At 45.2% G+C, this 26,600-nt stretch overlaps 1 protein-coding gene across 7 annotated transcripts; it reads right to left on the minus strand.

The window, feature by feature from the left end:
* Positions 1-100: 100 nt before the first annotated feature.
* MAX (MYC associated factor X) lies at positions 101-24,430 on the minus strand. 7 transcript variants are annotated; one of them, XR_002181641.2, is made up of 6 exons: positions 24,168-24,425; positions 23,410-23,436; positions 15,992-16,099; positions 2,860-2,983; positions 2,298-2,386; positions 1,383-1,616 (listed from the first exon to the last, which is right to left on the minus strand). XR_002181641.2 is itself a non-coding variant. In XM_019969075.2 (5 exons), exons 1-5 carry the CDS (start codon positions 24,201-24,203, stop codon positions 1,429-1,431), a joined length of 483 nt encoding a protein of 160 aa, XP_019824634.1. In that variant the 5' UTR covers positions 24,204-24,419; the 3' UTR covers positions 101-1,428. The 7 variants fall into 7 exon arrangements, 4 of the variants coding, with proteins under 4 accessions (XP_019824634.1, XP_019824635.1, XP_070653815.1 ...); XR_002181640.2 differs by having other exon boundaries at positions 2,302-2,386; positions 24,168-24,424; XR_002181639.2 differs by having other exon boundaries at positions 2,286-2,386; positions 24,168-24,424.
* Between the last annotated feature and the right edge of the window lie 2,170 nt (positions 24,431-26,600).

Consider the following 26,600-nt stretch of genomic DNA (forward strand, 5'->3'; position numbering starts at 1 on the left):
GGTGGCTCCCAGCCCGCGGGCTCCTCTCTCAGGCCCCACACGGGCCCAGTGGCCTCCACCATCTTGGCCTTTGCCAGGGCAAGAAGACACCACCACCAAGAAGGATAAAATAAGTTTTTATTTATAGTCTTATAGTAAAGGGGAAAGCCTTAACTTGCAAGACAATTCTTCAGCAGTATGTACAACATACTTTTTATTTCCATGGAATGGAATCAAACACGGACTGAGACTACAGAGTATACACTAGAAATCAGCAAATGCCGGGAACAGAGTAGGAAAAAGACAAAGAAATGAGGCCTAAACACACAAAACCCTTCACTGGGATCTGCTGACCGCAGCCAGAACCAGGGCTGGATCACATAATGGGGACAGGTTCCAGGACAGTCGGAAGGGGAGGGGCGGGCGAGGGTGGGGAGGGGTCCGCACTGGGGTGCGGGTTTAGTACGAGGTGAACCGCTCTTGGTATTTACATACAAAATCAGTTGGCTCTATTTCTTAGAAATACACACAGAAAGAAAGGAAGATTTGATCATTACTTTATGAATCTGTCGCTTTGCAATACCGACATCATCATAGGGACAATTCACTCAGGTTCAAATTTCAGTAGCAGGAAATAAATATCAAAACATCATCACTGGCCCTCAATACAAAACCTCTACTCCACCCAATGCCCCCTCCTCGGCCCACCCACCCCTTCCACCCCCTGGCGACTCCCGCTCCATGCTGCCGTCCCCTCACACCACACAAGCGCCACACGGCCTCCCTAAGGCTAGCTGAGAGAAGCAGGAGTGAAACAGGCCGAGACTCTGTGCTGCAAATCTGTCCCCACTTCCTCTTATACCACAAACTTCTCCAAGGATCTGGTCTTTCAATAGGAGCGATAAATAGCCTTTTAGGGGGGGAAAAATCCTTAAAAAGAAGGGGGAATAATTCTGATTACTCCAAACTGGTCATCTTCTGAAAGTAGAGCAGTCCACAGATTCACAAAGTCTATCAAACAGAGGTGAGGATGGCCCGGAAGGAGAGGCCTGGGTGGGGCAGGAGTCCCCCGGGCACGTGCCCAGCGGGGCTGGAGGAGCTGGTGGGTGGTCAGGACACCATGTGCTCAGAGGTCTGGCCGGCCGTCTGTCCTCCACAGAGAAAGCTGCCAAGTTGGGGTGTTTTGGTTTAAAAATTCCTGGTGGGGACAGGGAATCCCTGAAGGGAAACGTTAAAAAAAAAAAAAAAAAGTGGAAATAGGGAAGGAGAACGAGAGCTGTTGTCCAAGAGCTTCTACGTAAAAATAAAATTTAAAAAAAAAATGAGAAAGAGGAAAAAAAAAACCCAAGAGTCTCTTAAATGGTTCTGAGGATTCTAAAGATGAACTGAAAGGAGGATAAGACGACGGAGGAGACAGACAGTTTTTATTGCTGGCCTGCCCCGCAGAGCTTAGCTGGCCTCCATCCGGAGCTTCTTCCTGCTTTGGGGCTCTTCAGGCTCCGACTCCGAGCTGGAGTCCGAGCCCCCATCGAAGGCAGAGATGGTGCTGCCCTTGGCGTTGGTGTAGAGGCTGCTGTCTGAGGAGGGGTAGTTGGTCTGCAGTTGGGCACTCGACCTCGCCTTCTCCAGTGCACGGACTGAAAGGCAACCAAGCGAGCGGGTTACAGCCTTCTGGAGACTGGGGAGGAACTGAGTCTTGGGTTGGGGTCCAGCCTGTTCTTCCGAAGGGCATGCTGGCCCCCGAGGCTCAGGGTGGCTCATAAGTAACTCCCTTCTGGTGGCTGGTCCACCTGCACACTTCATTTCCCTTCACCTTTCTCAGCCAGACACGAGTGCTCAGTGGATATGGCCAGCCACTCTGCAATGCCACCCAACCCTAAAGAGAAGGCGTGTGAGGTCACCATCCTGCCGTGGAAGCCCAGTACACAGAGAGAACACGAGCTCCCTGTGGGACCCAGCAGTGCAGTAACAGCACAGCTGGCCCGGCAATGCCTGGCTCCACAAGGGTGTGAGGGTCACACATTAGCAGGGAAGGATGACAGAAGACGTACCAGCCAAAGAAAAGTTTTGGCTTAGCTCTCACGTACAAGATCCACTTGGAAAGACAAGCTGGACACTTGGAAGCAAGTCACCAATACACAGAGTACCTGGGTTTTCCAACACGGAGCCCCTACATGCAGGCTGCTCGGCCCGGTAACCAACCCACTGCCGCCTCCCGCTGCCCATCCCTCGGTTCAGCTCGTCTTGAGCCTGGAAGGTCAACCCATTTATTTTGGTTTAGTTTATTTTATTTGAGATGTTCTAACCCAGATGGTTACTTGCATTTCCTTTTACTTGCATCTTCCATGAGGGAGGAAGAGAAGTGAATTCCCCAGGAACAAAGAACTTGATCAGCTCTCGCTTTCCCCTGTGGTTGTAGGAAAAGGCGGGTGTGAGCATTGGAGAACAGCATGGGCCTGGCCCATGGGCTGCCCTGAGTGGACTACCGTTGACATGGGGAGCGCTCACTGTCCCTGAACACCTGGAGTCTCTGGCTCTTACACAGCACACTCCAATCCAAGGACCTCGCAGCTCTTTTGAGGCACCCGAGGCCAGCTGCAATCCCTACTACCAGTGAAACACCTGAGCCCCAAGAAGGGGAGAGCGAGCAGGTCAGAAAAAAGTCTCCAGATGTCTAAGCCTTAGACTCCACTGTTCCCTCACCGAGGGCTCAGGTCCTTCCTCAGGATGGCTACACTCAACTACAGGCCCAAGCAGCAGGGCTGCAGCTGCTCAGGAGCACGGCTCCGTCACTGATTCTGACTCTGCAGGCCCCGGCACGAGGCCCTGACCTGGCTGGCGCACAGCAGGGCCAGCTGCCCCACAAGCCCCACTGCTCACCTTGCTGCTCCAGGAGAGCATTCTGCCGCTTGAGGTCATCAATATCTTGCTGGTGTGTGTGGTTTTTCCTTCGCATATACTGGATATACTCTGTGGCTTTGTCTAGGATTTGGGCCCGGGATGCCTGTTGCAATATGAGAAAAAGCAGAGGGGACAAAATAAAGACCTAGTCCATGCAGCAAGGAACCATTCCTTTCAGCAAAGGCCACATGAGGGGACAGAAGTAGGAGGGGAAGGGCACGAAGCGCTAAGTGCTGTCGAGAATCTTCTTTATGCCGGTCAAGGCACCAGCTGCTTTCCACAGCTTACCTCACTGGAACTTTGAGAGATGGTTCCATAGGAACCCGAGTCTCTGAGAAGTTTACTGGTTTATTCAAAATCACCAGCGAAAGAGTGTAGAGCCTGGAATCAAACTCAGGTCTGTCTCAATCCTGAACTTGTTTCCCAGCCAGCCCCTTTGTTTCTTTAGGTTGCTTTCATGTCTTCGGCCAGGCTGTTCTGAAAAAATTAAACTACTACTTAACTGAGAGCTAAGGTCACTCACTCTCTGCTGGGCCTGGCTATAGGCAGCTGGTCCAGAAAGACAAGATCAAGATCTCAGCTGAAGCTGGCTCAGGATGGGGATGGGTACAAAGGTTTTCATCAAGGTCCAAGATTTCAGACAAGTGCTCAGACCGTTGTTAACTAGTTCCAACTAAGCCATGTGACCGAGTCATTATTTCAACCTCTCTGGCTTAAGAGACGTTTGTGAAAGCTGTCAGAGCTTGATGTCAACACAGGAAGGGCATGAGCTTGGGCCATTTCAGGAAGCAACCACACCTTTACCATGGCTGAGGGTAGCCTAGGCACTGCCCTGTCAGAGGAGCAAGTTAATGAGCTAATAAAATGGATGTCAGGTTACTTGGCCCCTGGAGGTCAAACTTGTCTGGGAGATTCCCTGGAGGGTTGCAAACATGGCCTGAGTTACTCAGGACCAAGCACTCAACAGACGGAACTGGCAGAATGGTACAAGGCCCAGAGAACTGAAGCCCAAGACAAGCTAGTCTAGTAGTTGAATCCGGCAGTCATGCCACTGAGGCTCCTGAGCAGGAGCAAAGCTTCTTAAATGGCAAAGAAAACAGCCACACTCGGGCGAGCAAAACTATACCCGCTTGTAGTAAACCCTGACAATCGCAACTCATAGACTCCAGCACGGCTGGGTATCAGAGAGGTTTGGAAGACCTAGGTTTATTCACCAGTTCTCACAAGTACTAGAGTCTCCAGGCTTTCCTCTTATGGCATCCTTAAGGCAATTTCCTCAAAAGGAAATTGTTCATATTCAACCATTTTTATCTGGTGTGAATTATGTGTGGGGCACAGAGCAGACACTGTGGGGAAACAAAATGTATTAGTCATGGCCTCTTTGCCCAGATGCTTGCTTACTATCTAGTTGAGGAGATAAACATATCTATATACAGACAAATCACAGGGCAGTACCAACAAGTGTAACTTGAGTGGTACAGATTACAAAGGCCACGGGAAAGACGGCTTTTGGCCGGGGTGGTCACCTTGTGTGTGCCAGGAATTAGCCTTGGCTCTGCACACACAGGCCCCCATCTGAACCAGTGGGTCAGGGTGGGTTAGACTGAGGCGGAATTTGTGGGAAAGGGTTGCTCCGGGCGAGGAGTACAGCGTAGGCAAGGGCACGAGGGTGGAGACAAGACCAGGTCTCTGTCTTCAGTTGAGTAAGTCAGCTGATGGAGAGCGAGTGAGGGCACCTACCAGTGGGGGGTGGGGGGCGGGGCGTGCAGCTCTCCTTACAAGGCCACTTCAGAGGCTGTGTCCCATTTCTGCCAAAGGAGACTTATTAGGGTTATTTACTGGGTGATAAAATGGGGGGGAAAAGGGCACATATTTAGAAGGGACTAATTAAAATACCCTGCCTCTCTGGATGCTAGAGAGGGCATTAAGAACACCTATAGTCAGATAGGTGGCAGGATGGGCAGAAGAGTTTAGGAATCCAGCAGACAGCTGCCTCCGGAGCCCTGTCCCTAATGTGCTCTTGGGACCGCAGACACAGTCTTTCTCGCGGGGCTATTTCTTATCTGACGAGACACTCTCTGACCCCACTGAGCCTTCCAAATTCTATGCATTCCATCACTGATCTAATTGCTATGCATATTTATATCACAGCCTCTCTTTAAATTTGCCATTTTTTTCCCCGACTGTTGCTCCCAGAATGCAACATTAACCTTATTTAACTCCTCATTCATCTCTAGCACAAGGGAAAAAAGCAAAATCTCTGAACAGGAGAGCACTTACAAATGCTTAGTGATGCTTTTTAACAAATGACCACACTGAGTAGCAGCCTGAACGCTACCACTTTCTTCACACGTTCATACATGAAATCACAAGGTGTTCATACAAGAAATCACAAGGTGTTCATACAAGAAATCACGAAGTGAAATGTGAGCCATGAGCATAGCGCAACAAACCAAAGAGAAAGATGCCATGAGAGACGGAAGTCTTTCTACCTCGGGGCAGTTTCTGGATTAAAATACAATTCATAGCTGCTCAGAAAACGGAATGTATTGGGATCAAGAGGTTTCCATTGAAGGAGAGACTGGAATTAACCCAGCACCCTCTAGAATGATAATAAGCACCGCCCTTCTTCCATACCTGCCCCTTGCTAAGCAGAAGTACCCAAGCCACTTGAGGTTGTCCCTGACGCCCCCATTAGCAAGTCCAAAAGCATGGTTCAGTTAACTTTATTTTGCCTTCTCCAGTGTTCTCAATAAGAAGTAAAATCACACAAGAAAAAATCTGAAGTACAAATGACAGAATTCCCCCAAATTTACAAGTGCATGAAGTCCAGGAAGAAAAAGCAAAAGGTTGAAGGTAGAACAGGACAGACTCATTGAAAACCCCCTCTCTACAAACCAACCCCCCAGTTTAACAAACCATGAAAGATCATGTGACCAGCCACAGGGGGAAGGTGTGGGCAGGACCTTGCCTTTATGAGTTTATACTGTGAACAGTAAACATGAAGCCTGCAAGAATCCTGGGCCTCATGGCCTGGACTATGGAGCGGCCCCGGGCTTTCGGTTTCTGTTTTCTAAACGGTGCCCAGTTGCTGAGTCGGCAATCTTCAAGTGCGTGTTCCTGAGCAGATAACACTGGTAGGATCAACATGTCCACAAATCAACTGTTGCCTTTGGGTATCCAGGAAGGCTCTGAATGAATAAGCTTTCCTGCTAGTTTTTACAATTAGAAGGCACTAATTCTTATTCTGCCTTTCTCAGCAGACACAGAACCCTTCAATGGTCTGGACAGTCCCAGCACAGGAGGGTATGTGGCCGTGGGACCGAAGCAGCACTCGGCCTTCTGGATAGCTGTGTGAGTTAATGCACAGCAACTGAGGCTTCTCTTTCCCTCTCGGAGCCACGCGAAAGGACACTGGACACCCTTGCCAGATGGTGTTCCAGAGCCACAGCTGCACACAGCAGTATCAATGAGGAGGATAATGGCAGCGTCCGAGGACTTACACAGTGCCAGGCACCCTCACACAACCTTCTGATGTGTTCAGTTCAGTTGCTGAGTCGTGACCAACGTTTTGCAACCCCACGGACTACAGCATGCCAGGCCTCCCTGTCCATCACCAACTCCCAGAGTTGACTCAAACTCATGTTCATTGAGTCGGTGATCCCATCCATCTCATCCTCTGTCGTCCCCTTCTCTTCCCACCTTCAATCTTTGCCAGCATTAGGGTCTTTTCAAATGAGTCAGTTCTTCGCATCAGGTGGACAAAGTACTGGAGCTTCAGCTTCAACATCGGTCTTTCCAATGAATATTCAGGACTGATTTCCTTTAGGATGGACTGGTTGGATCTTCTTGCAGTCCAAGGGACTCTCAAGAGTCTTCTCCAACACCACAGTTTAAAAGCATCAATTCTTCGGCGCTCAGCTTTCTTTATAGTCCTACTCTCACATCCATACATGACCACTGGAAAAACCATAGCCTTGACTAGATGGACCTTTGTTGTGTTAGTTCTGATGTGTTAGTTCCTTTATTTTACACGTGAGGAAACTGAGGCACAGAGTTGTAACTTGCCTGATGTTAAATAACCAGTAGGTAATATAGTCAAAAGATTTGAATCTAGGACACCCTTATTTTGGGACCAGAGAGGAGGCTGTGGAACTAAGGAAGAAGGTCAATGAAATTTGGAGAATCAGAGCAGGAAGACCGCCCAATTTGTCTATAAGGGTATCAATGAAGAGCCTGGTGAGGGTGGTTTCCTTGAAGAAGTGAGTTTAGGTAAATCATCTTCACATAGGTCATTGGGTGCAAAAGTGACTAGAAGCTGAAGCAAAGGTGAAGACTGGTTTTTACAATGAGGTTGAAAAAGTAAGAAATGGAAAAAAAAAGTAGTGTATAATAATAGCAGTATAGAAAGAAGATTGTTTTTCTTTTTCTTTGAGAGGCAAATGAAACCCAAAGAGTCTCTTAGCAGAGAAGAAGCAAATACAGAGGAAAAGCCAGAAGATGCAAGCTAGCTTGAAGAGAACTTTGTGAACTCGGGCCACGGCTGAGAGGAGATGTGGGCTCCCCACACTGCTCTGGCTTTATCACCTAAGAGGAGAAACCTAAAATGGATAGTGGAGGCAACCCAGCGTGGCTCAGGAGCCCCGTGGTTCTTGCCTCCTCCTGCTCGTCTGCAGCTGCTTGCCTGTTTGCATCTGTGCGCAGAGCAGCAAGGAGATGGAGAAAAGGGCCACCCCAGCCTCCAAAGGCACCCACTTGAACAGAACTCTGCTTGGGAACAGAGTACACTCACCTTGTGTGCTGCAGCAAGAATCAACTACATATTTCACCAGAGGCCCCAAACCCAAGAGTCTGATTCTAATCTGTACCTTTTAAAGGTCCCAAATGATTCTTGAAGTACTTAACACTGATGTTTAGAATGACACCCATGATTATTAAATCCCAGTTAAGGCAGTGGCTCTCAAAACTTTTCATATAGGGCTAGAGTCCCATACATTTCTGGAGCTGTACATCTTTGTGTCTCTGCACCAGCCCAAGTTGCTTTAGAAAGCAGGTGGGGAAAGGTGAGGAAGAGAAGAGTAGTACTAGACTATCAGCAACAGAAACATCACTGCTGTCCCCTAGGGTCTTAATGTTGATCTGAGAAACTGTCATCTTTGCTGAATTTACCATTTTTTTCCTCCTGTCAAAATCAGATCCTACCGGGCTGATGCAACGGTTGCCCTGTCCTAAGAACCAAAACCCCATATCCTGGGGAATGAAGAACTACTGGCTGACTTATCAACTGACATGTTTTATTTTTCACTAATTAAAGAAAATAAAACCATTATTTTCTGAAAACTGCACAAACTTTTACACATGGTAAAGAAAGGGAGGGCTAGGGCAAAGCTGGTATACATTTTCAACTGATTAAGCCATTTTCTGGAAACAAAAATTAAACACACAATAAATTTGGGTCTGCAGTAAACTAGTTCATTCCAAAATGGAACCACTATCAGTGCCAACAAGGGAGGCTAGAAGGCTGTGGGGTCAGAACCAGCACAGCCGTGTGGCTCCTCCAAGGCCTCCTGTGCCAGCCCCTCCTAGCCCAAGGGACCATGTTCTTGATTACTAGAGGAGGCAAAGGTATCGCACCCCATAAAGGACCTAGTTAAAGCTGGGAGCCATTCATCTGTTTAAGGGTCAACACAAGTCACATTTCAAACCCTGTATTCTTTTATCTTGGGCCCTTGGTAGTTTGAAATGAAGGTGTGACACTGTCCCATCCAACTTTGATCACGTGGGACAGGAGCACAGGGCTCCTCCAAAGAGGAAATACAACTAGTAAATAAACATGTGGAAAAGGACTTACTCTCACAGGCAACAGACAAAACACAACATTAATTACTATCTTTGGCTTACTAAATTAGTCACCCCCTTCAAAAATAAAACAAAAACAAAAAACTCCAGTGATGGCAAAATGGGTACTCTCAAAACAATACTGAAAGACTGATCTTTAGAATTTACTTGGAAATGAAAAGAAAGAACACATGAAAACTGCCCTCCTGGAAAGCACTCTGCAACATACAGCAAAAAATCAGGTGTTTTACCACTAGACAAGTTGGGTTGTTGAACCCAACTTGTAGGAAGCTATTTTGTGGAAATAGCCACATGCACCAGGATGTGCACCACTACATTACTTGTTGAGTTAAAAAACTGGAGGAAGCCTAAATGGTCCAAAGAACATGCCTGATGTCTACATATGAACATTCTACCACTTGGGGAAAGGACATGTTATGTGAAAGCAACAAACTATAGCATTTACCCATGTGAAGTATGCATATGAAAAGAGCAGGAGCAGACCATTTTACTCCTGCTTCTGAGACTCCATCAGTAAACACATAGATTTAATAACAGCAGCTTTAGAGAGAGAGAGGGAAAAGGAGCCAGTTTTGTTTGACATCCACTTGGAGATGTCAAATTTCGGTCATATTAAAATGGGGTATGGGATGGGGAGAGTGTATCTCTGAACTGCACTGTCTGGTACAAGAGCCACTAGCCATGTGTGGCTAATGAGTACTGAAATGTGACTAGTCTGTACTGAGAAGTGCTATAAGTATAAAACATACTGGATTATAAAACAGTGCAAGAAAATAATACAAAATCCCATTAGTAATTCTTAACATATTGATTACATACGGAAGTAATACTTATTTTTGTGTCGTGTTACTTGCTTAGTCCTATCTGACTCTTTGTGACCCCATGGACTGTAGCCCGCCAGGCTCCCTCTGTCCATGAAATTGGTGGTATTGGTTTCCAGGCCAGAATACATTCCCTTCTCCAGGGGATCTTCCCAACCGAGGGACTGAACCTGGGTCTCCTGCATTACAGACAGATTCTTTAATGTTTGAGCCACCCAGGAAGCATAAATAAAACATACTATTAAAATTAATTTCATCTGGTATTTTTTTTTTTTACTTTGTCAACTAGAAAATTTAGTTGTATTTAAACTAAATTGTATTTCAAATGTATTTGTGGCTCACATTGAACTTTCACTGGACACCACTTATCTTAGAATCTTAGAATAAAGCAAAGGTTGTAGTTTTATTATAGGAATGGAAGGGCTGTTCCTTTTCTTCTCATTTTCCCAAAGATTTTTGCAATTTTATTAGAGGGGAAAAAAGAAAAAGAAATGCTAGAGGGAAGGCCTAGTAACCAATTCCTATCCTTTCAAGTCGCTGAGTTTCATGGCTCTATAGTCTTCTCCACGTAGTGAACCCTCTAGCACTGTGTAGCACAGACTTCCAGAAGGATGGACAAAGTTCCTGCCCTCAGGGAGTGCACCCTCCAGTTAGGTGATAAGATTGTTACACAAAAAAAGGGAAGAGAGGAGAGACCCATGAAGATCCACTGGGGTGTCAGGGACCATGATACCCAGGGTTCTCAAGGTGCTGAGGCATTTGATGTGGGCCGTGACAACGGACAGGTGGAGACTGACTGGCATGGAGAAACGCAGGAAGGCACAAGAGCAGGAAACGCAGGGAGCTGGGGAGTCCTGGAAGTGGGTCTCCTCATTGTGAAACCCCAATGTCATCCGGGTGGTGGGGCTGGAGTTGGGACCTTGGTGGAAGGAAAGATTTCAGATACACCTGAGGATCACATTCCTGCACAGAGGAGGGGGTGCACTGCTCCACAGCAAGGGAAGCAGCAGAAAAAGCAGGAGGGCAAGTTGGGAACCTTATTTAGAGAACATGAATACCAGTCCCTACCTCGATGGGCACTGAGAAACCCTTGGAGGTTTCACAGGGGAGAAGTATGAAGTCAGATACAAACTGTACATTTACAGTTACTGGGCCCAGAGCTTAAGGGAGATCTGGGCAACGCTGGACAACAACTTAAGACGTAGACATTTTAAGAAGGAATGCCCAGGTTGGAGTCTGGTCAGATACTAACTGATGGGTAAGCAGGTGAAATGGGCAGGGCTGTGGTTTACGTTTCACTTAAAAGACAATCCTTTCAGCAGCCCAGATGTGATGTAGAAATAGTGCTGCTAAATGAACTGCCTGCCTCAAAGGGCGTCCACCAGAGTGAGCCCCTCCCAGTGGAACAAGGCCAGGTGGAGAGGGGCTTCCTTCAGTTAATAAACACTCACTCTGCTTCCTACTGTGTGCCAGGCTCCAAGGGAAGAAATATGACTAAAGATATTCTCCGTGCCTTCAGTACTTACTACGGTGAAGTATGGGAGATGGGTAGACAGCCATTAAGTAACTACACAAATACATGTACAGTTACACCTGGGATAAGTGCCTGGGCCACAGGGCCGAGTGAGTTTAACAGGGATACTGACCTTCAGCTGTAGGAACTGTTAGGTTTCCTGGTATAAGGGAGCTATTTGATTTCAACATTTACCTGTTAAGGACACTGGGCTTTAATGAAGATGAAACAAATTAGCTCCGTGTTTTGACCTCTTACTTGATGTTCAGCATGTTATTATTGTTGTTACATATAATCCTCTCCCCTAACAAGAGAGCTAGACGCTCAAGAGTAGACACCATGTATTAACCTCTACGACGCTCATATGTAAACACATGAGCACAACCACGCTGGCTGTGCTGTCAGAGCTGAGCAAGCTCACTGCTTCCTCTGGCGCTCGCCCCTCAGCTCCGTTCTGGGGACCTACCACGAGCTGGAGTCTGTGACAGGAGCTGGCAGAGGCAGTGCCTTCATAGTCTCACCCAAATAGAAGGGACTCTGACTCACTGCCTAGAAGAACTCTCAATTGTTGAGCAGAAGAAAGACTGTTTTCCTTTATTTTCATCTTAGGTTATAATCTCTTTTTAACAAAGCTCTATCCAAAAAGGAGAAATCCAGAGCACCACTACCTAAGAGAGCAATGAAGTATGATAAACAGGCATTTACGAAGAGACTTAGAAGATGAGAAATTACTATAAACCACCATTTAGCTACACATGGCAATGCTGAAACAGACCCTTGTATCACTAAAGTCAACCATCCCAAGCAGACACTGTGATTGGAAGCAATCTCTCTGGTGCAGGGACTGGGGCTAACTTATTGGGGGTGGGGGCAGATAACTCTGCCCCCATGAAAGGCAAACTGACACGCTCACCACCAGGTTTACCATTCCCCACCCCCACCCCCCCACCCAAACACACACAACAGGGTAAGCTCAGAGCCAGCAAGCCTTTGGGCAACATTCCCTAGGACCCAACTAAGGACCCTTAAAACAAAGAATAATTCTGTTCAAGAACAGTAGTGTCTTCCTTTGCAAAATGGGGTCACAGTTGTTTCTGCCCTTGTTTCATTAATCCTGGTGGCTCAGATGGTAAAGTGTCTGCCTGCAATCACAATGTGGGAGACCTAGGTTTGATTCCTGGGTCAGGAAGATCCCCTGGAGAAGGGATTGGCAACCCACTCCAGCACTCTTGCCTAGAAAATCCCAAGGACGGAGGAACCTGGTAGGCTACAGTCCATGGGGTCGCAGAGAGTTGGACACGACTGAGCGACTTCACTTTCACTCACTTTCCTTCCTCTGGTTGACTGGCTTATAGTTCTAATTCCATTCTATCTTTCCTATGGGCTCCAAGTCCAGCTGAAAAACTATGGGAAACAAGACTCAAGCAACAGGAGCTCAAGAGGCCACTTGCAAACAATTCGATCTATGGCAAAACCCAAACAGACTGCCAACTATAATCATCTATTTCTCAGAGCAGCAATGCAGACCCAGACAAATTTATAAACTTCAGTGACGCTTAACTCTGCACTTCAGTGTTGCCTACATATGCTACTTCAGGGGAGAACGTTTGTAGTAACCCTAGTATGACACACTGCCAAGATACTGGCCCTATCCAGGGGAAGTTCCCAATATGAAGACAAGGTATGAGAATTTAAGGAAATTTCTTTAAAATATTCTAAAGCTGTTTATCCCCAGGGTGTGATAGAAAGACTAACTCGGCAATCGGCAGTCCTGAGTTCCAGTCCCTGTCTAGCTATGGACTAGAATCATGATCTTGAGCCTGCTCCCTCATCTCTCATATGTAACAATGGCAGGAGCTAGCAGCATAATTGTCCAATTTTGACAGTGTAATACTCACCTCAGAGAACTACTATGCAGACTTCATCTTATATTGCAATACAGGTATTAGTTAATACTGACATTTTATTTAAGCAAAAGGTGAACATCTTATAGTAAAATATAGGAAACAAAGGATAGGGTTTGGGTCTCACATTTAAAGCTGTTTTTTTGGGGGGGGCTGTTTTTTAGTATAAGTATCCCCCATTCTTGGTTAGGATCCAATTCAATCAGTATTAGCTTCCCTTTAAAGACAAAAAGCTTAGAACAGGTAGGCCAAATCGTCCTAATACTGAGAGAGAAGTCACCTGGAACATACAGATGCACAAATCAAAGGAGACGGGGGGCCTCCCTTCAAAAAAACTGATCTAAGCACCCCCACAACTCTCAGAGCAAAATTACCATTTCAGGATTATTTACATAATGTCAGAACCTTGACTGCTGCAATCCAAATCAAGAATTAGCCAATTTCCTTTGGTTCGATTACCACTTTAAAAAAAAAAAATTGCAACATTTAGTGAAAACTCGGAAGTCTGAGGGACCAGAGTATTCTGTGAGACTCAGCACAGCACCTGTCAACAGTGTCAGCAGACAAGGAAAATAATAGATTGTGAAACTTAGTGGCAAAGGGCTGGGGTTCAACCAGAGGTAACAGCCACTTCCTTTATTCATGCTCAACACGAACATCTGGACCAGAACCCACAGAAGCACCTGAAATTGGGAAGGAACCTGGCAGACTGCCACTGGTGCTCCGTTCATCTGCTCAAAGAAACCTGGCTCCAACCACTCCTCTCCCCTACTCCTGCTACTTTGCTGACTTCATCTCCTGCCACTATCCCTTCACTCACTCCATTCTGGCCACACCAGCCTCTGTCTCCTTGAGAGGCCCAGGAAGGCTCCCAGGCTCCCGCCCCTGGGCTATTCCACTTGCCTCCCCTGGCGTGGAATGCGCATCACCAGACAGATGCATGGCTGAAGTCTGTTGCCTTGCAAGTGTGTGTTTTTTTGGTCTGCTCCAATGAAACCTGCAACCCTTCTTTCCTTGTTTAATTTTCTCAATAGCACTTATCTGACATAATACGTATATATATTTACTAGTGCGTTTTTACTATAAGTAATTACTAGTTCGTTTTCAATCTTTTCCTCACCAGATTAAGAGCTGCTTTCATCTGCTTTGTTCACTGCTGTATTCCTAGTATCTAAGACAATGCCTAGCATCCAGCAGATCCCCAGTATTTGTGAATGCAGTAGGTGAGTAAATGAATGGGTTCCAATGAACGACAACTATTTGTAAGGTTTGTAAGGTTACCAAATTCAAACTGTCAACTTCCTTGAAGAAATGAGACAACAGGATTATGGTAATGTGATTTTTAAGGACCTAAGGAAGAATGTTACAATAATGTAAAAAAGACTAGGTAAGAAAAAGGTAGAGTTGAGCTCTTAAGAACTGACCTCTCCCAAAGTGCTCTCAAACTTAAGAATCATCTGACTGCTAGTTATAAATACAGATCTCCAGGCCTACCTACCTCCAGAAAGACAGACTCAGTAGTGATTCTGAGGCAGATGGTCTACAAGCCATTTCTTGGGATATACTGTCCTGGTACCACTCGTTAGATGTGAGACTTAGAAAAAGGTAGCTCTTGTCTGTTTACTTCATCAAAGCCATTTTAATTGATATCATGGCACATGAATACGTCAATAGTTCAGGTAAGCACAAGAGATAATCCCTTGCATGTGTGTACTCTGACTAACAGGGTGAGCCTCTCTCCCATCATAAAGATCTCCTGTGGTGCTCTGACAGTGTTGTACCCAGGAATGCTGTTATTCCAGGTAAGCACCTTGGACCAAGGCCATCAAGCCCAGTCCACACTAAGTGCACCTAACCCACGGCGAATTCTGCTTTTGCAATACTAGGTATCTACATGGCCTGTTTTATGCTTTTCATCAAGGTCAGACCCACCTCACGCTTCACAGTCACACCTCAGATAAGGTGTACAGCACATGGCTTACCAGAGTGGCAGTACAAATAAAACGAAACTATCACGGCAACCCCTTGCACTGGCCCAAGTTTAATTCTGGATAACCAAGCAAACCTAAAACTCCTACCACAGAGCCAAATCTGGAGAGCCGTTCAAAGCACACCTGAGAGCAATGGTTTTTCTTCACATGGTTGCTTCTTGAAACACTGCATTATTGAACCAACAAAACAACCAGACAGACAGACAGACAAATAAAAAAAAAGGTCCTCCTCCAAATTTGCCACTTACACCACTGAACAGCTGCCGAGAGCAGCCAGTTATATTGTGTCAAGGATGGAGATAACTGTGCAAACACATATTTTCTCCAAATTTCAAGGACTGACCCTAACCTATAGGCTTTTTAGTCAAAGCTTTAGACTTTGTTTTTCAAACGGAGAAACAGTTGGTGCCTACCTCTCCAGGGAAAAGAGTTTCTGGAAGGCCACCAATGGGGTAGAGGGATGGGGGAAGAAGAGTGGTTATTTTTCTCTTTCATTTTGTGTGAACATGTCTCTTTACTCAAATTCACATTTAAAATGCTCTCTATATATGTGCCTTTGGAATAATAACTACTCTTAGACTGGGAGATCACTGGTGTCCAGATTGGTTTACATACATTCCTGGGAGGTTTCATTTAAAATAAGTACCACTTTGAACCATACGAAAGGAATTCCCATGGAGGTCCAGAGAATCATTGACCTCAGAGATCCTTAGCATTATCCCAAACTACTGTATGCTTGTTATAATGATTTCTTGAATGAGTAATTATATGTAATATTAATTTTAAAAGATAGCTCCTACTGATGTCTTAACAAGCAGCTCCATTACATCTGACACTGTTTGTTAAGGATGAACTAGAGAGTAGGTAAGGTGTGTGATGACTCCCTGAAGAATCAAAGATGAAGGAAACCATGTCACCCAAATATCCCAGACTCCATTTCTTTCTGGAAAGGTGAGCACCCTGCTAAGCCCCACAGCGTGTTCTAACCTAGTGGTGGCTCATCAGCTTTCTCAATAAACTCACCTTCTCTCCTTGGAGTGAGGGGACCGAGTCCCGCAAACTGTGAAAGCTGTCTTTGATGTGGTCCCTGCGTTTTCGTTCCAGTGCATTATGATGAGCCCGTTTGTCAGCCTGGAAGAAGGGAAAACAGCACGTTAGCAGTGGCGCTCCTCCTGCATGCACAGCTGAGTGGGTACAGCCTGGAAGAATATGCTGTCAGCGCAGTCCCAGGTGACTGGACTGGGAAGGATTTGTCGAGGTGGGCAGTTAGGAGTCTCCAGAATTAGGCTCTGCTGAAGGGGGAGAAAGGGGTGAGCAAGGCTTGCAACAGGAACATCCAAAGTAGCTCGATGCATCCAGCTCATGCATAAGTAAAATAAAAGTTATTCATGGGGACAAAGTGTGACTCTCCTGGAACATCAGTTTTCTCCCACAACTTACTTATGTGACACAACAGCCGCCAGTCCCACGGCTAGGAGGTGGCCAGGGAAAGGCTGCAGTGGGCCCCTTCATAAGAGGTGATCACCCCCACTGTAAGAGATTCCCTTGGCGGGGACCCAGGAAAAGAGTCAGGCCACTAGTACAGTGCTTCTTTCATGTGAAAACATCACCGTGAGTCTGCTCTGGTCTCCACCTTGCTAAAGGGTACTAGTTTTAAGACCTGCTTGCCAAATCATATATGAGAAATTAAAACCTCTGGAAAACCCAGATGCATGAATCTGAGATCACCATGACAAAGCTGATACAGATGCCAACTGCATTCTGAGCTCCTATTTTTTTTTAAAAGTGCATCGAAGTGCTATTCTGCCAAGGCCTTCCCTTCACAGGGTGCCAGAAAGGTAGTTCTTAGACAGCAAACCTTCTGACACTCACATACTCTGAATACATTTCTTCAGGCACCTGTGGCAGGTCATGCTTATTTGGCAGTAGCTAAATACCCACAGACAAAAGCCCTTATCCTGTCCTGCTTAGAATTAGAAAGAACAATCAGCTGAGAGGGACAAAGACAGCCAACAAATCAGGGATGGCAAAACACACTGGCCTCAGATGAAGACAGTGCGGGTGAACGCTGCAAGGGAGTTTCGGCAGACCCCCATCACAGGGGCAGTCCCGCCAATGGAGCTCAATTGCTGACTTAACCTAAAGCAGGAACGTCACATCTGCACTTCGGGAATTAGTGGAAATACTGTACTCTGAGAACTTACCCCCAGTACACGAGGCTGCACTAAGCTAACCTAAAGAGGAAATCTGGACATAGGAAGTTCAGGTAGCTTTAACCTACCCAGACACAGAACCCGCAATTTTAAAAATGAAGCAACAGGAGTGAACACCTTGGCTTAGCACAAGAAAGCCTCAAATGAATCTTTGTACTAGACAAGATGTTCAGATAAAAGTCTATAAAGACAAGAGTTACGGGAATGAAAGGACTTGAAATTCTAGTATCTAATCCTAAAAGTCTGAGTCATGACAGAGGAAGAAGAGGCTGGGAGCAGCTGTAGTAATTTTAGTCACTTCCTGGTCTCTCAAGCACAGCACCTCACCTACAGCTCTGTTGAACAGGACACACGGTTCCCATCACAGCCACGGTTCTCCATGGCATAGCGCTCGTTTTTAGGGCAGATGCCTGGAACACAGCTAAAGCTCTCCTAATCTTACGCCTGGACTCTCTGTAAAAATGAGTGTCTGCTGAACTTCAGCGATAACGTGGAATTTACAGGGAAACTGAGGGAATGACCAGATCACCTGAGGCTAGAAGGTATCATACAGCATTAGAGCAACAAAATTGCAGGTACCTTCTGTCAGCTATATGGATAGCTTGAAGGAATTAAACATATTTAAGTACCTAGTCCTCTTCTAACTTACCATTCCCTCTAGTCATCTATTGATAAGGTAGTTAAGTTGGGCTGGTTCTTAGACTAAAAACTTCAGAGGGCTGAGAGATGGCATTTGGCATTTATCTGTCTCCCCTGTGTTTGCTACACACTCCCTAGGATGGTTTATTTACATGCAAATTAATTGTCCAGCTTTGGTATCCAGCAGCAGCCCAAGATACTCCTGTCTACTAAATCACCCTGATTCCTGGCCCTCCTCCCAGCTTAAGAGCTGTGCACAGAAGCAGTGACACCAGTTACCCACAATCCTTCTTGTTGATACAAATAAAATTCTAATTGTCTGTTTTCTTTCTGGGAGAGCCCTGCAAATCTCAAATGGCTAGAATCAAGTTGGACTTGGTTTCACTCAGGCCTGCACTAGAAGGGTGGAGCTAAGTATAATCTAACACCAAAATCATCCCCACAATGCATTACCCCCTTCCCATTCACTGAGCCCTGAAAGGACTCAAATGGACAAGTCTTTCGGTTAGAGGACTGTAAGTGAACTTGGCTGTGGACCATCAGCAGAAATCTTGGCTTCTCATCTGGGGAGCCAGCCAACTTTGAGAAGTTGGCTCAACAAGGAAAGGCAGCAGTCCACTGCCTGGTAGAAAGCCTGGCCTGGGGACCGCTGTTCTCAAAGCAGTGGATGCAATTTCTGTGGTGGTTCCAAGCCCCATTTAACCAGCAGAAGAGTGGAATCTTAGACCAATCCCTGCTGCCATGTCCATCCCCAAGCTGCTCCACTTAACCAGAGGCCATTTTAAAGCTCTCTGTGACAATGTCAATGATGTATTTTTTCTTCTTCTCAAGCCTCATTTGAAAGAGCAAGTTAAAAACATGCAGAACTAACATGCCTAATTCCAGGCAACTCTGATTAAATAATACCTCTAGTGGCTTGAAAGACCATATGAAAAACCTTTATACAAGACTGAGAATTCTGTTTGGGAAACAATTTCCAAATGTCTAGCAGGATGAATTCCCCTCCCCCGCAATTCACCCAAATGGAGGGCCAATTGCCAGGCTTATCACTGCTTGTTAACTATCTTCACTTGCTGGCAACCCTTTTTGAAAGGGCCAAGATTTCAGAACTGAGAATGAAAAACTGGGTGAAGATTCCCAGTATAAGGCACCTGAGATCCTTCCACAAACGCAAAACTAATTAAGAAAAAAAAAATGGGGGGGGGGTGGTGGGAAAGGGCCAAACAATTGTGTGTCTTGAACAAATAAAGCTCAACTCAGATGAGCCAGCTCTCTCTTACCTATACTGAGGAAGATGTCTGATAATGAAAACAGGTGCTACCAGACAAATTCTAGAAGATAAAAGAGGCATTCTTGGGCTGTACAGCAGTCCCCCAAATACCTCCCCTATACATCCTACAGGAGCAGTGGCTGGATGCTGTCACTCTTTAAGCAAGCCGGATTTGCAGTTTCTGCCAGACAAGCCCTCCTTCAGGGCATCCCAGGCTAACAGAAACACTAAAGGGCCGTGTGATACTGAAGAGTGGCCCACAGATGCTCAACAGGAACTCCAACACCAAATCGATTCCAGCTTTGACATCTCTGCCAAGGTTTTTATTCAGTCTCTCAGTATTATTTCCCCCAAACTTTCCATACTGGCAGCCAGAACACGAGTCTTCACCTACAATTTGTCCATCTCTGACACTAACAAGCACGTGTTATCTTAAGTGTTGTTAAATGTTGAAGGCAAACATTATTTCCTTAGCCAAGAAGTTGCTAAACTGGCAGCAGGTCATTCAAGCTAAGGAAAGCTGTTCAAAACTGAGGGATTTTTAAAAATTATTTTCTTCCAACTTACTGCATAGAGACTACATCTTCCTTTGAGGCATTACATCAGACAGCAGCATTATTTCCCACAAGTTCTAGGGAGGCAAATCGCATGGGGAAATGAATGTTCTATTATGCAAGGATGCCTAAGGTTCTCCAGAGTAATGCCATCTCTTGCAGATTACCTGACACCTAATTCTGTCTATAAGGGGAATCTTCTCGAATCAATATAGAAAACTCCCACCATATACGGGATTAAGAGTTGCTCTGTAAACATTTACTGCCTTTAAGAAATTTAAAAGTTATATTTTAGAAGGAAGATAGTGTTTCTTATGATTACTTAATAAGGTATTCTTATTAAACACTAATGATGGAAATACATAGGCTCAAAATTCTCATCAGAAAAGATCTATTTACTACTTCTGATGGGAAGTAGATAGGATAAATAAAACTGAACTTCTAAGCAACTTAATTCACTTTAATCAACATGAAAACTGCAACATGAAACTATGGGCAGCTTGGATGAGAAACTCACTAAGGTCCTTAATAGGAGATATAAATGGCAACTTCCCAACACCTCTCCGGCTTGAAGCCAACTGCCTGGTATACGTTTTTAATATCCAATACATATGTGTGTTTTCCAGGCTACTCAAAAAAATCACTTGGTGCCTTAAAAAACTTGGGAAACATATATATAAATATGCCATCATTCTATAGCCATTTTCCTTGATCAACGATGTTACTATTACTGGCATCTTGGAAAACGACTTATAAGTAAGATCACCCTTCCATAAGTATTTTTAGGAACCAAACTTGGCATCCACATCAGTGTGAACACTCTAAGCCGACACAAAGTACGTGTATCATGTAGCATTAGGGTAAAAGGCACTGATTTCCTGACTAAATTTCAATCTCAAAGGTGACTAACCAAGCTCATTCCCCTCTGAATACATTGCATATCATAAAAAAACAAAGGGCTCTGAGAGGTTAAAAATATTTCATACCAGAAAGGTCCAGAAATCTGTTTCTAACCACCCCCCAGATAGGTACGCTGTAACTGAAACATGTGCAGCTGTCACGAAGAATAAGCTGAAAAAGACCGTGGGTTTCTAACACACTAACCCTAGCACTGTGTTTCTCATATACTTTCATTCCTTCAAAAAAACAAAACAAAAACAAACCCCAAACAGAAAAAAAAAACAAGTATACCCTGCATGAAATATCCCTGCCCCAGAAAACTTGTGAAATGCAAATTTTTTCCTCCAAAGAATAATAAAAATAAGACAGTATCAGTGACATTCTGAGATACAGTGAATTTACTAATAAAAATTATTGTTTGGGATTACTTTAACAAATCTTATTGGTCACCGGAGAAGTTGTTTCCGTTTGCACTGAGGCAACAATAAAAAATACTCGTCAAGTCAGTCAAGTCAGTTTCACTTTCTGTTACTTCAAGCCTCTGTTCTTGCTGACTATCCAACATTTCTTATGCAGTAAAGCCGTAGCTATTATAGTTACGTTATAAAACATGAATGAATTTCTCTTTCTGTATTAGGACCCACAGGACCTTTTCAAAATAACTTCTTAAAAGTTCTTCTGTAGTCCTAAATATTTGGTTGTTCACAGTCCATATTCTTTTCTGAACTAAGGCAAAGCTTAATAGTTTCCCCCCAAATTAAAAAAATGTATATCTATACTAAATGTCAGGAGAAAGACAGACATAGTCACACCCAGAAAAAAATAAAATCCTTTTAACCCTATGTATTCACAATAATTGCTTGATATGCTATAAAATTTGTCTACTGCTTCTTCTCTCTATGCCAGTGTGATTATCTTACAACAGATAACATTTAAACATCTCAGCAAGTAGATGTGTCAAATTAAAAACAAAGGGTCAAACCCACTCCCTCTGCCCACCCTCCAAAATCAAAGGGAAAATCCTAAGTACCTTAACATCAAACTTCAAATATCTAGACAAAACAACGAGATTAGCACTCTAGGAGAGTGGAAACATTTTAATAATTTAATAAAACAATTTACATCAACAGCCATGTGCATGGATATTTTGAAAAGCAGAAAGCTCTCAGGAACTATACACCAAAATTTCATAAAGAAAATTTTTCTCACAGTGGAAAGCTGATATAATTTCAATTTAAATAATAATTCTTCAAAGGAAGCCCAAACAACCCCTATTCTCCAATTCTGATCAAGCCCTAGGGCAGATTTTATAACTGGAGACTTGGAGGAAAACAGATTTCAAACATGAAATTCCATGTTTACATTATTAAGGATAATAGTAACTGAATAAAAGGAATTTAATTTTCCAATGTATGTAGAGATATTAAGTATCAAACAATACTGCAAATATTCAAAGTATTGTCTTCAAATACTCCAAGGAAAAATAAATTCTTCTTTACTGACTATTTGGAACAACTGCACTGTTGGATTTTTACAGAAACATCAGCTCTCAACAAGTACACTTTTTCTCAATACCTAACTGCTTTGACAACCTCAGAATTGAGCAGGTACAAGAGGGCTTGCTTTTACTCTGTGATAAATTCTTAGACCAGAGGTCTCTAAGTGGCATCCTTGAAATTCTAACAAGCCCCTAAACAACTTGATTGTCTCACACATCATTTTAAAAATCAGAAAAATAACATAAAAGTCTGGATTTTTAATCTTTCTTCCAAAACAGGAAGATAAGACAACACTCAGCCTGATTCTCACGTAACAACCCACTGGACTACAGTGGCTGCCTTTTCAGAAGACGCATGTGTTCTTTAGTCCCCCAGTTCTCACCTCTGCTCTCTACTTCATTCCTGACTATCTCACTGCCTGGATCCTCTGGAAGCATCTAAATTTGGGGGCTCCATTCTATCCACTCCCTATGCTCCCATCTGTCAAATGTTAGACAGCATGATTTACTTATTTCTCTTCCTCCCTGATTATGATTTATTTGTACCTATTTTTTCCTTCTATTCATGGAACACCCATAGTACTGTTTCAAGGACACGAGATTAGTGTCTATCTTAAATCCACAGAATCATCTACTGAGAAGATTTATAACAAAACTTTAAGAAATTACTGACAACACTGTATAGTCTCAACCATCACCTCTTAGCAAACCTCTCTCTGCAATGCCACTTTTCTTCAGCAATTCTTTTATTGCCTTTATACTGCTCCTTCAACTAAAATATAGTCAGACCACAATAAGCTGCTGAATGTGATACGTTCAGATTCAACCTTTGGCTCCTCTACATTCCCAATGTCTGCATTAGAATAACACCAGATTGTGAGAGATTCCATAGGTCTACAGCAGTCACATGACTTTTGGTTAAAGGTGATTACTGCATGTGGCTTCAACTTCACACAGCCATGGTTTAGAACCTACTTCTTCCTAAGTAAATCTGACCACTTTTCCCTGAAGTAATACTACAACTTACTTTAGCATGATGCACTTCTCATTTCCCACTTATATAGTGACAACTAGAGCCCCCATCTGAAAACTACGGAAGGATTAATTTCCTTGCATACAACTTCTCTCACTCACCTACATTCACGGAAACTTATCACCGGAGACTCCAAAATTATGAGATTCGCAAACCACCCTCCCCCCACCCCCACCACCTAGAACCCCAGAGCAAGGCCCCACCTCACCTTAGCGGTTAACAGGTGAGTTTACTACAACATTAAAAGTAATAGAACAATCTCTTTTTCTCTCCGACCCCAAAAAGGACTAGAATTGAACGGAAATGAAAATGAAATGGAGAGTAGGAGACGTACCGCAGATTGAAACCTCGGTTGCTCTTCCTGGAATAAGAGAGAAAAAAAAAATAGAAAATATAGAAGTTATTTTTACACTTCACATTCAATAATAAGAAAGAAAATGCCGGCGTCAGAGGAAGCGGCGGGTGGGGAGTCAGCCCTACCCACCCCCCCCTTCCCCATCCTACGCCCCCATCCCCCCTAGCGGGATCGGGTAGCGGGGCAGGGGGGTCTCGAGCGCCGCCCCTCCTTCCGGGATCCGACCCGGGACAGAAGGGGATCCAGAGGACTGTCTCCTCTCCTCGTACCCAGCTCATGGCAATGTGGGCACTTCCAATCCCTCTCCGCCCTCCTTCATTCCCCAGGATCCGCGGGTCACGGGAGCAGGGGGTCGCGCGCGGACGGGGCATGGTCCTAAGCGCAGTCCCCTTTCCCCAGGACCCGGACAATGGGATCCCCGGCGCACCCGGTCCCTGTCCCCCGGATCCTGAACGGAATAGGATGGGAACGGGAGGCCGCAGCACCTTCCTCCACCGGGGGAGGCTGGGGTCCCAGAGGCCGCGTGTCTCCTCCCCACCTCCAGTCTCAGAAGGCCGCTCCGGCCAAGAGCCCGGAGAGAGCGAGCCGGGAGCGCGACGGAGGGGGTCCCAGCCCAGCGGGGGAAGGGGAAGGAGGCGGCGTCTGCCCGGTCCCCTGCCGCCGTCGCCCTGCTGAGAACCCCGGCCGCTGTCCCAGCCTGACAACCCGCAAGGGAAGGAAGAAGCCCCAGGACTCACGTCGCTCTCCACCTCGATGTCATCGTTATCGCTCATTTCCTACGGCCCAGGGAGCGGCCACTGCAGCGGCGGCGGGGAAAGGGGAGGGGTGGAGGGGAGGGGGAAGTCACCGACAACAACAAGCCGAGTCCCCCCCCACACACACTCACTCACTCACTCACTCACTCGCTCTCTCACTCACACACACACACACACACAACACGGGCGAGAACCACCTCCTCACTGCAGCACCGGATCAACGGCGGCACGCACGCCCGGTCGGCCCCCTGCCACGTGACCGAGCTCGTCACGCTGGGGCCGCCGAGACTTGTAGTTCTTGTCCCTTTGACTTACGGCACAACTAACTAAAAAAAACTACAAATCCCAGAAGGCACTGTCCCCAGTCTTCGCCAGCCCGGCTTGTTGACGGAGCCCAGAGCGCCTGCGTGCCCCGTGGAGGGGGCGGAGAGAGAAGCGGCGCGGTGCCTGCTGGGAGTCGTAGTCCGTAGACCGCGAGTTGTCAGGAGATTTTCCTCCCGAGGCGGCAGAGGTGGCTGCTGGGAAGACAGGACACGTGGAGGGAGCTGGGGCTCCTGGAGCCCGGCACAGGCTGAGCGCCGGGCGCCGGGCCCAGGGGACAGGGTGGAGGCTCTGGAGAAGTAGCCAGCTGCCTAAATACCGCTGCCTCTCCTTGGTGCGACTGGTTTTACTCTGTCTTCTGGATGACTGAGTCGCTCTGCGTTGCGCCCTGGGGCGTGACCCTCCTGCTGGGGGATGCTACAGCAGCGAATTAGGGGGCGCGGCTCCGATTGCCCACGCAGACCCTTGGGATCTGGCAGTGGGGAGGTGTCAGTGGCAGGTATTAAATGATGTCACAGGCCTGGCAAAATGACCGACCACCGGCCTCGCTGAGGAACCTCTCCCAGTCACGAGAATCTAGTGTCCATTCATCCGGGACTGACCATCTTGCTCCTTACTTGAGGGTCATCCTTTCAGACACCCGACCCTCAGCAACCGTTTACATGGAAATAAAAGCGCCTTCTAAATTTGTTGTAGAGTAAGAAGTTTAAGGAGTGCCCTAGTTCAGAGTACCATAATTAAGAATTGCTAAAAGTACCAAAAGGGGAAACTGATGCAGCTCCCTATCTAGTTAAAATCTTATTTAAGTATTGTGGCATGAGGTGTGATCGTATCTATTTCACTAATATTTATTGAACATCCAACATGTGCCAGCACGGAAGCGACATAAAGTGTAACACTAGAACAGACACTGTCTTCATGACGCTCACACTTGCGGAAGCAAAAGTGAGACTGCCCTGCTGTAATTTTAACAGTGTACCTTTACAATAAATCCTTAATTTAAAAACCTTAGAATGTTTAAATTGTCGAAAACAGTTTGGAAATAGATTTTGTGATAAAGCTGTCTTCATTGTATCTTAGGATTATTTTTACGCAGTGTGGAAAGAAAGATTAAGTAAAAATTCTTTGTGGTCTAATGTCATCAATGGAGACAACTGAAAATTAAAATAAGATGGTTACATTACTGCCTTGGAAATAAAAATGTATCTAGAGGACTTAAAAAAAAAAAAGTGTACATTAAATCCCACAGGAGGGAAAAATACGAAGAAGAGCAAGACGCTTTCAAGCCTAAGACCCTTACCAAACTACTCTTATGTCTGGTGTCTGAAATGAATGAAATCTTGAGTTTTCCCTATCAGCTACTGAATCTACAATGAGAACCATTTTATTCCTGACTTTTGAATATGGAAATTTGGAAATATGTCATTTGTGACATATCTCCCCATTTAAGCATACTATCTATGCCTAAGAGATAAATGTAAACATGGTAATCTTTACATTTTTCCTTTAAATATTGGTTGTATTTGAAGTCTGCACATCTTTGCAAATAAACTTATCTTTTCTAAATACTTTTGTCTCAGTCTTCCTTTCACACCAAGTGGAGGAGATAGACAGATCATTATAAGAGCTGCTTGACTAGAGGGACACAGGGAAGGTAGGTAGTTCTTGGACGAGTTAATTAGCTGGAACCTAGGACTAATTCATGATTACAATTATTGAGTGACAGTTATGTGCAAAGCACTATAAGGCAACCCAGGCTACAAGTTAAAATCACTCTGGGGTTTTACAAATTCTGATGCCTGGGCCACACTCCAAATTAATTAAGTCAGAACCTCTTGGGGGTGAGAACCAGGTAGAATGGGTTTCTTTAAAAAAAAAAAATCTGCAGGTAATTCCAACATGCAACCAAGATAGAGGACTACTGCCACAGAGGATGCCGAGATAAATAAGATGTTCTTCTGATGAATCTTATACTTTACAAGAGTGAATCTTATGGTTTGTCAATAATTATAGTTCAATAAAGCAGTTGTATAGAACACAGGATAATCTTGGCTTACCTAGAATTTAAAAGCTGGAATAAATTATGAACACAAA

This window comes from Bos indicus, chromosome 10 (genome assembly GCF_029378745.1).
Source record: "Bos indicus isolate NIAB-ARS_2022 breed Sahiwal x Tharparkar chromosome 10, NIAB-ARS_B.indTharparkar_mat_pri_1.0, whole genome shotgun sequence".
NCBI lineage: Eukaryota > Metazoa > Chordata > Mammalia > Artiodactyla > Bovidae > Bos > Bos indicus.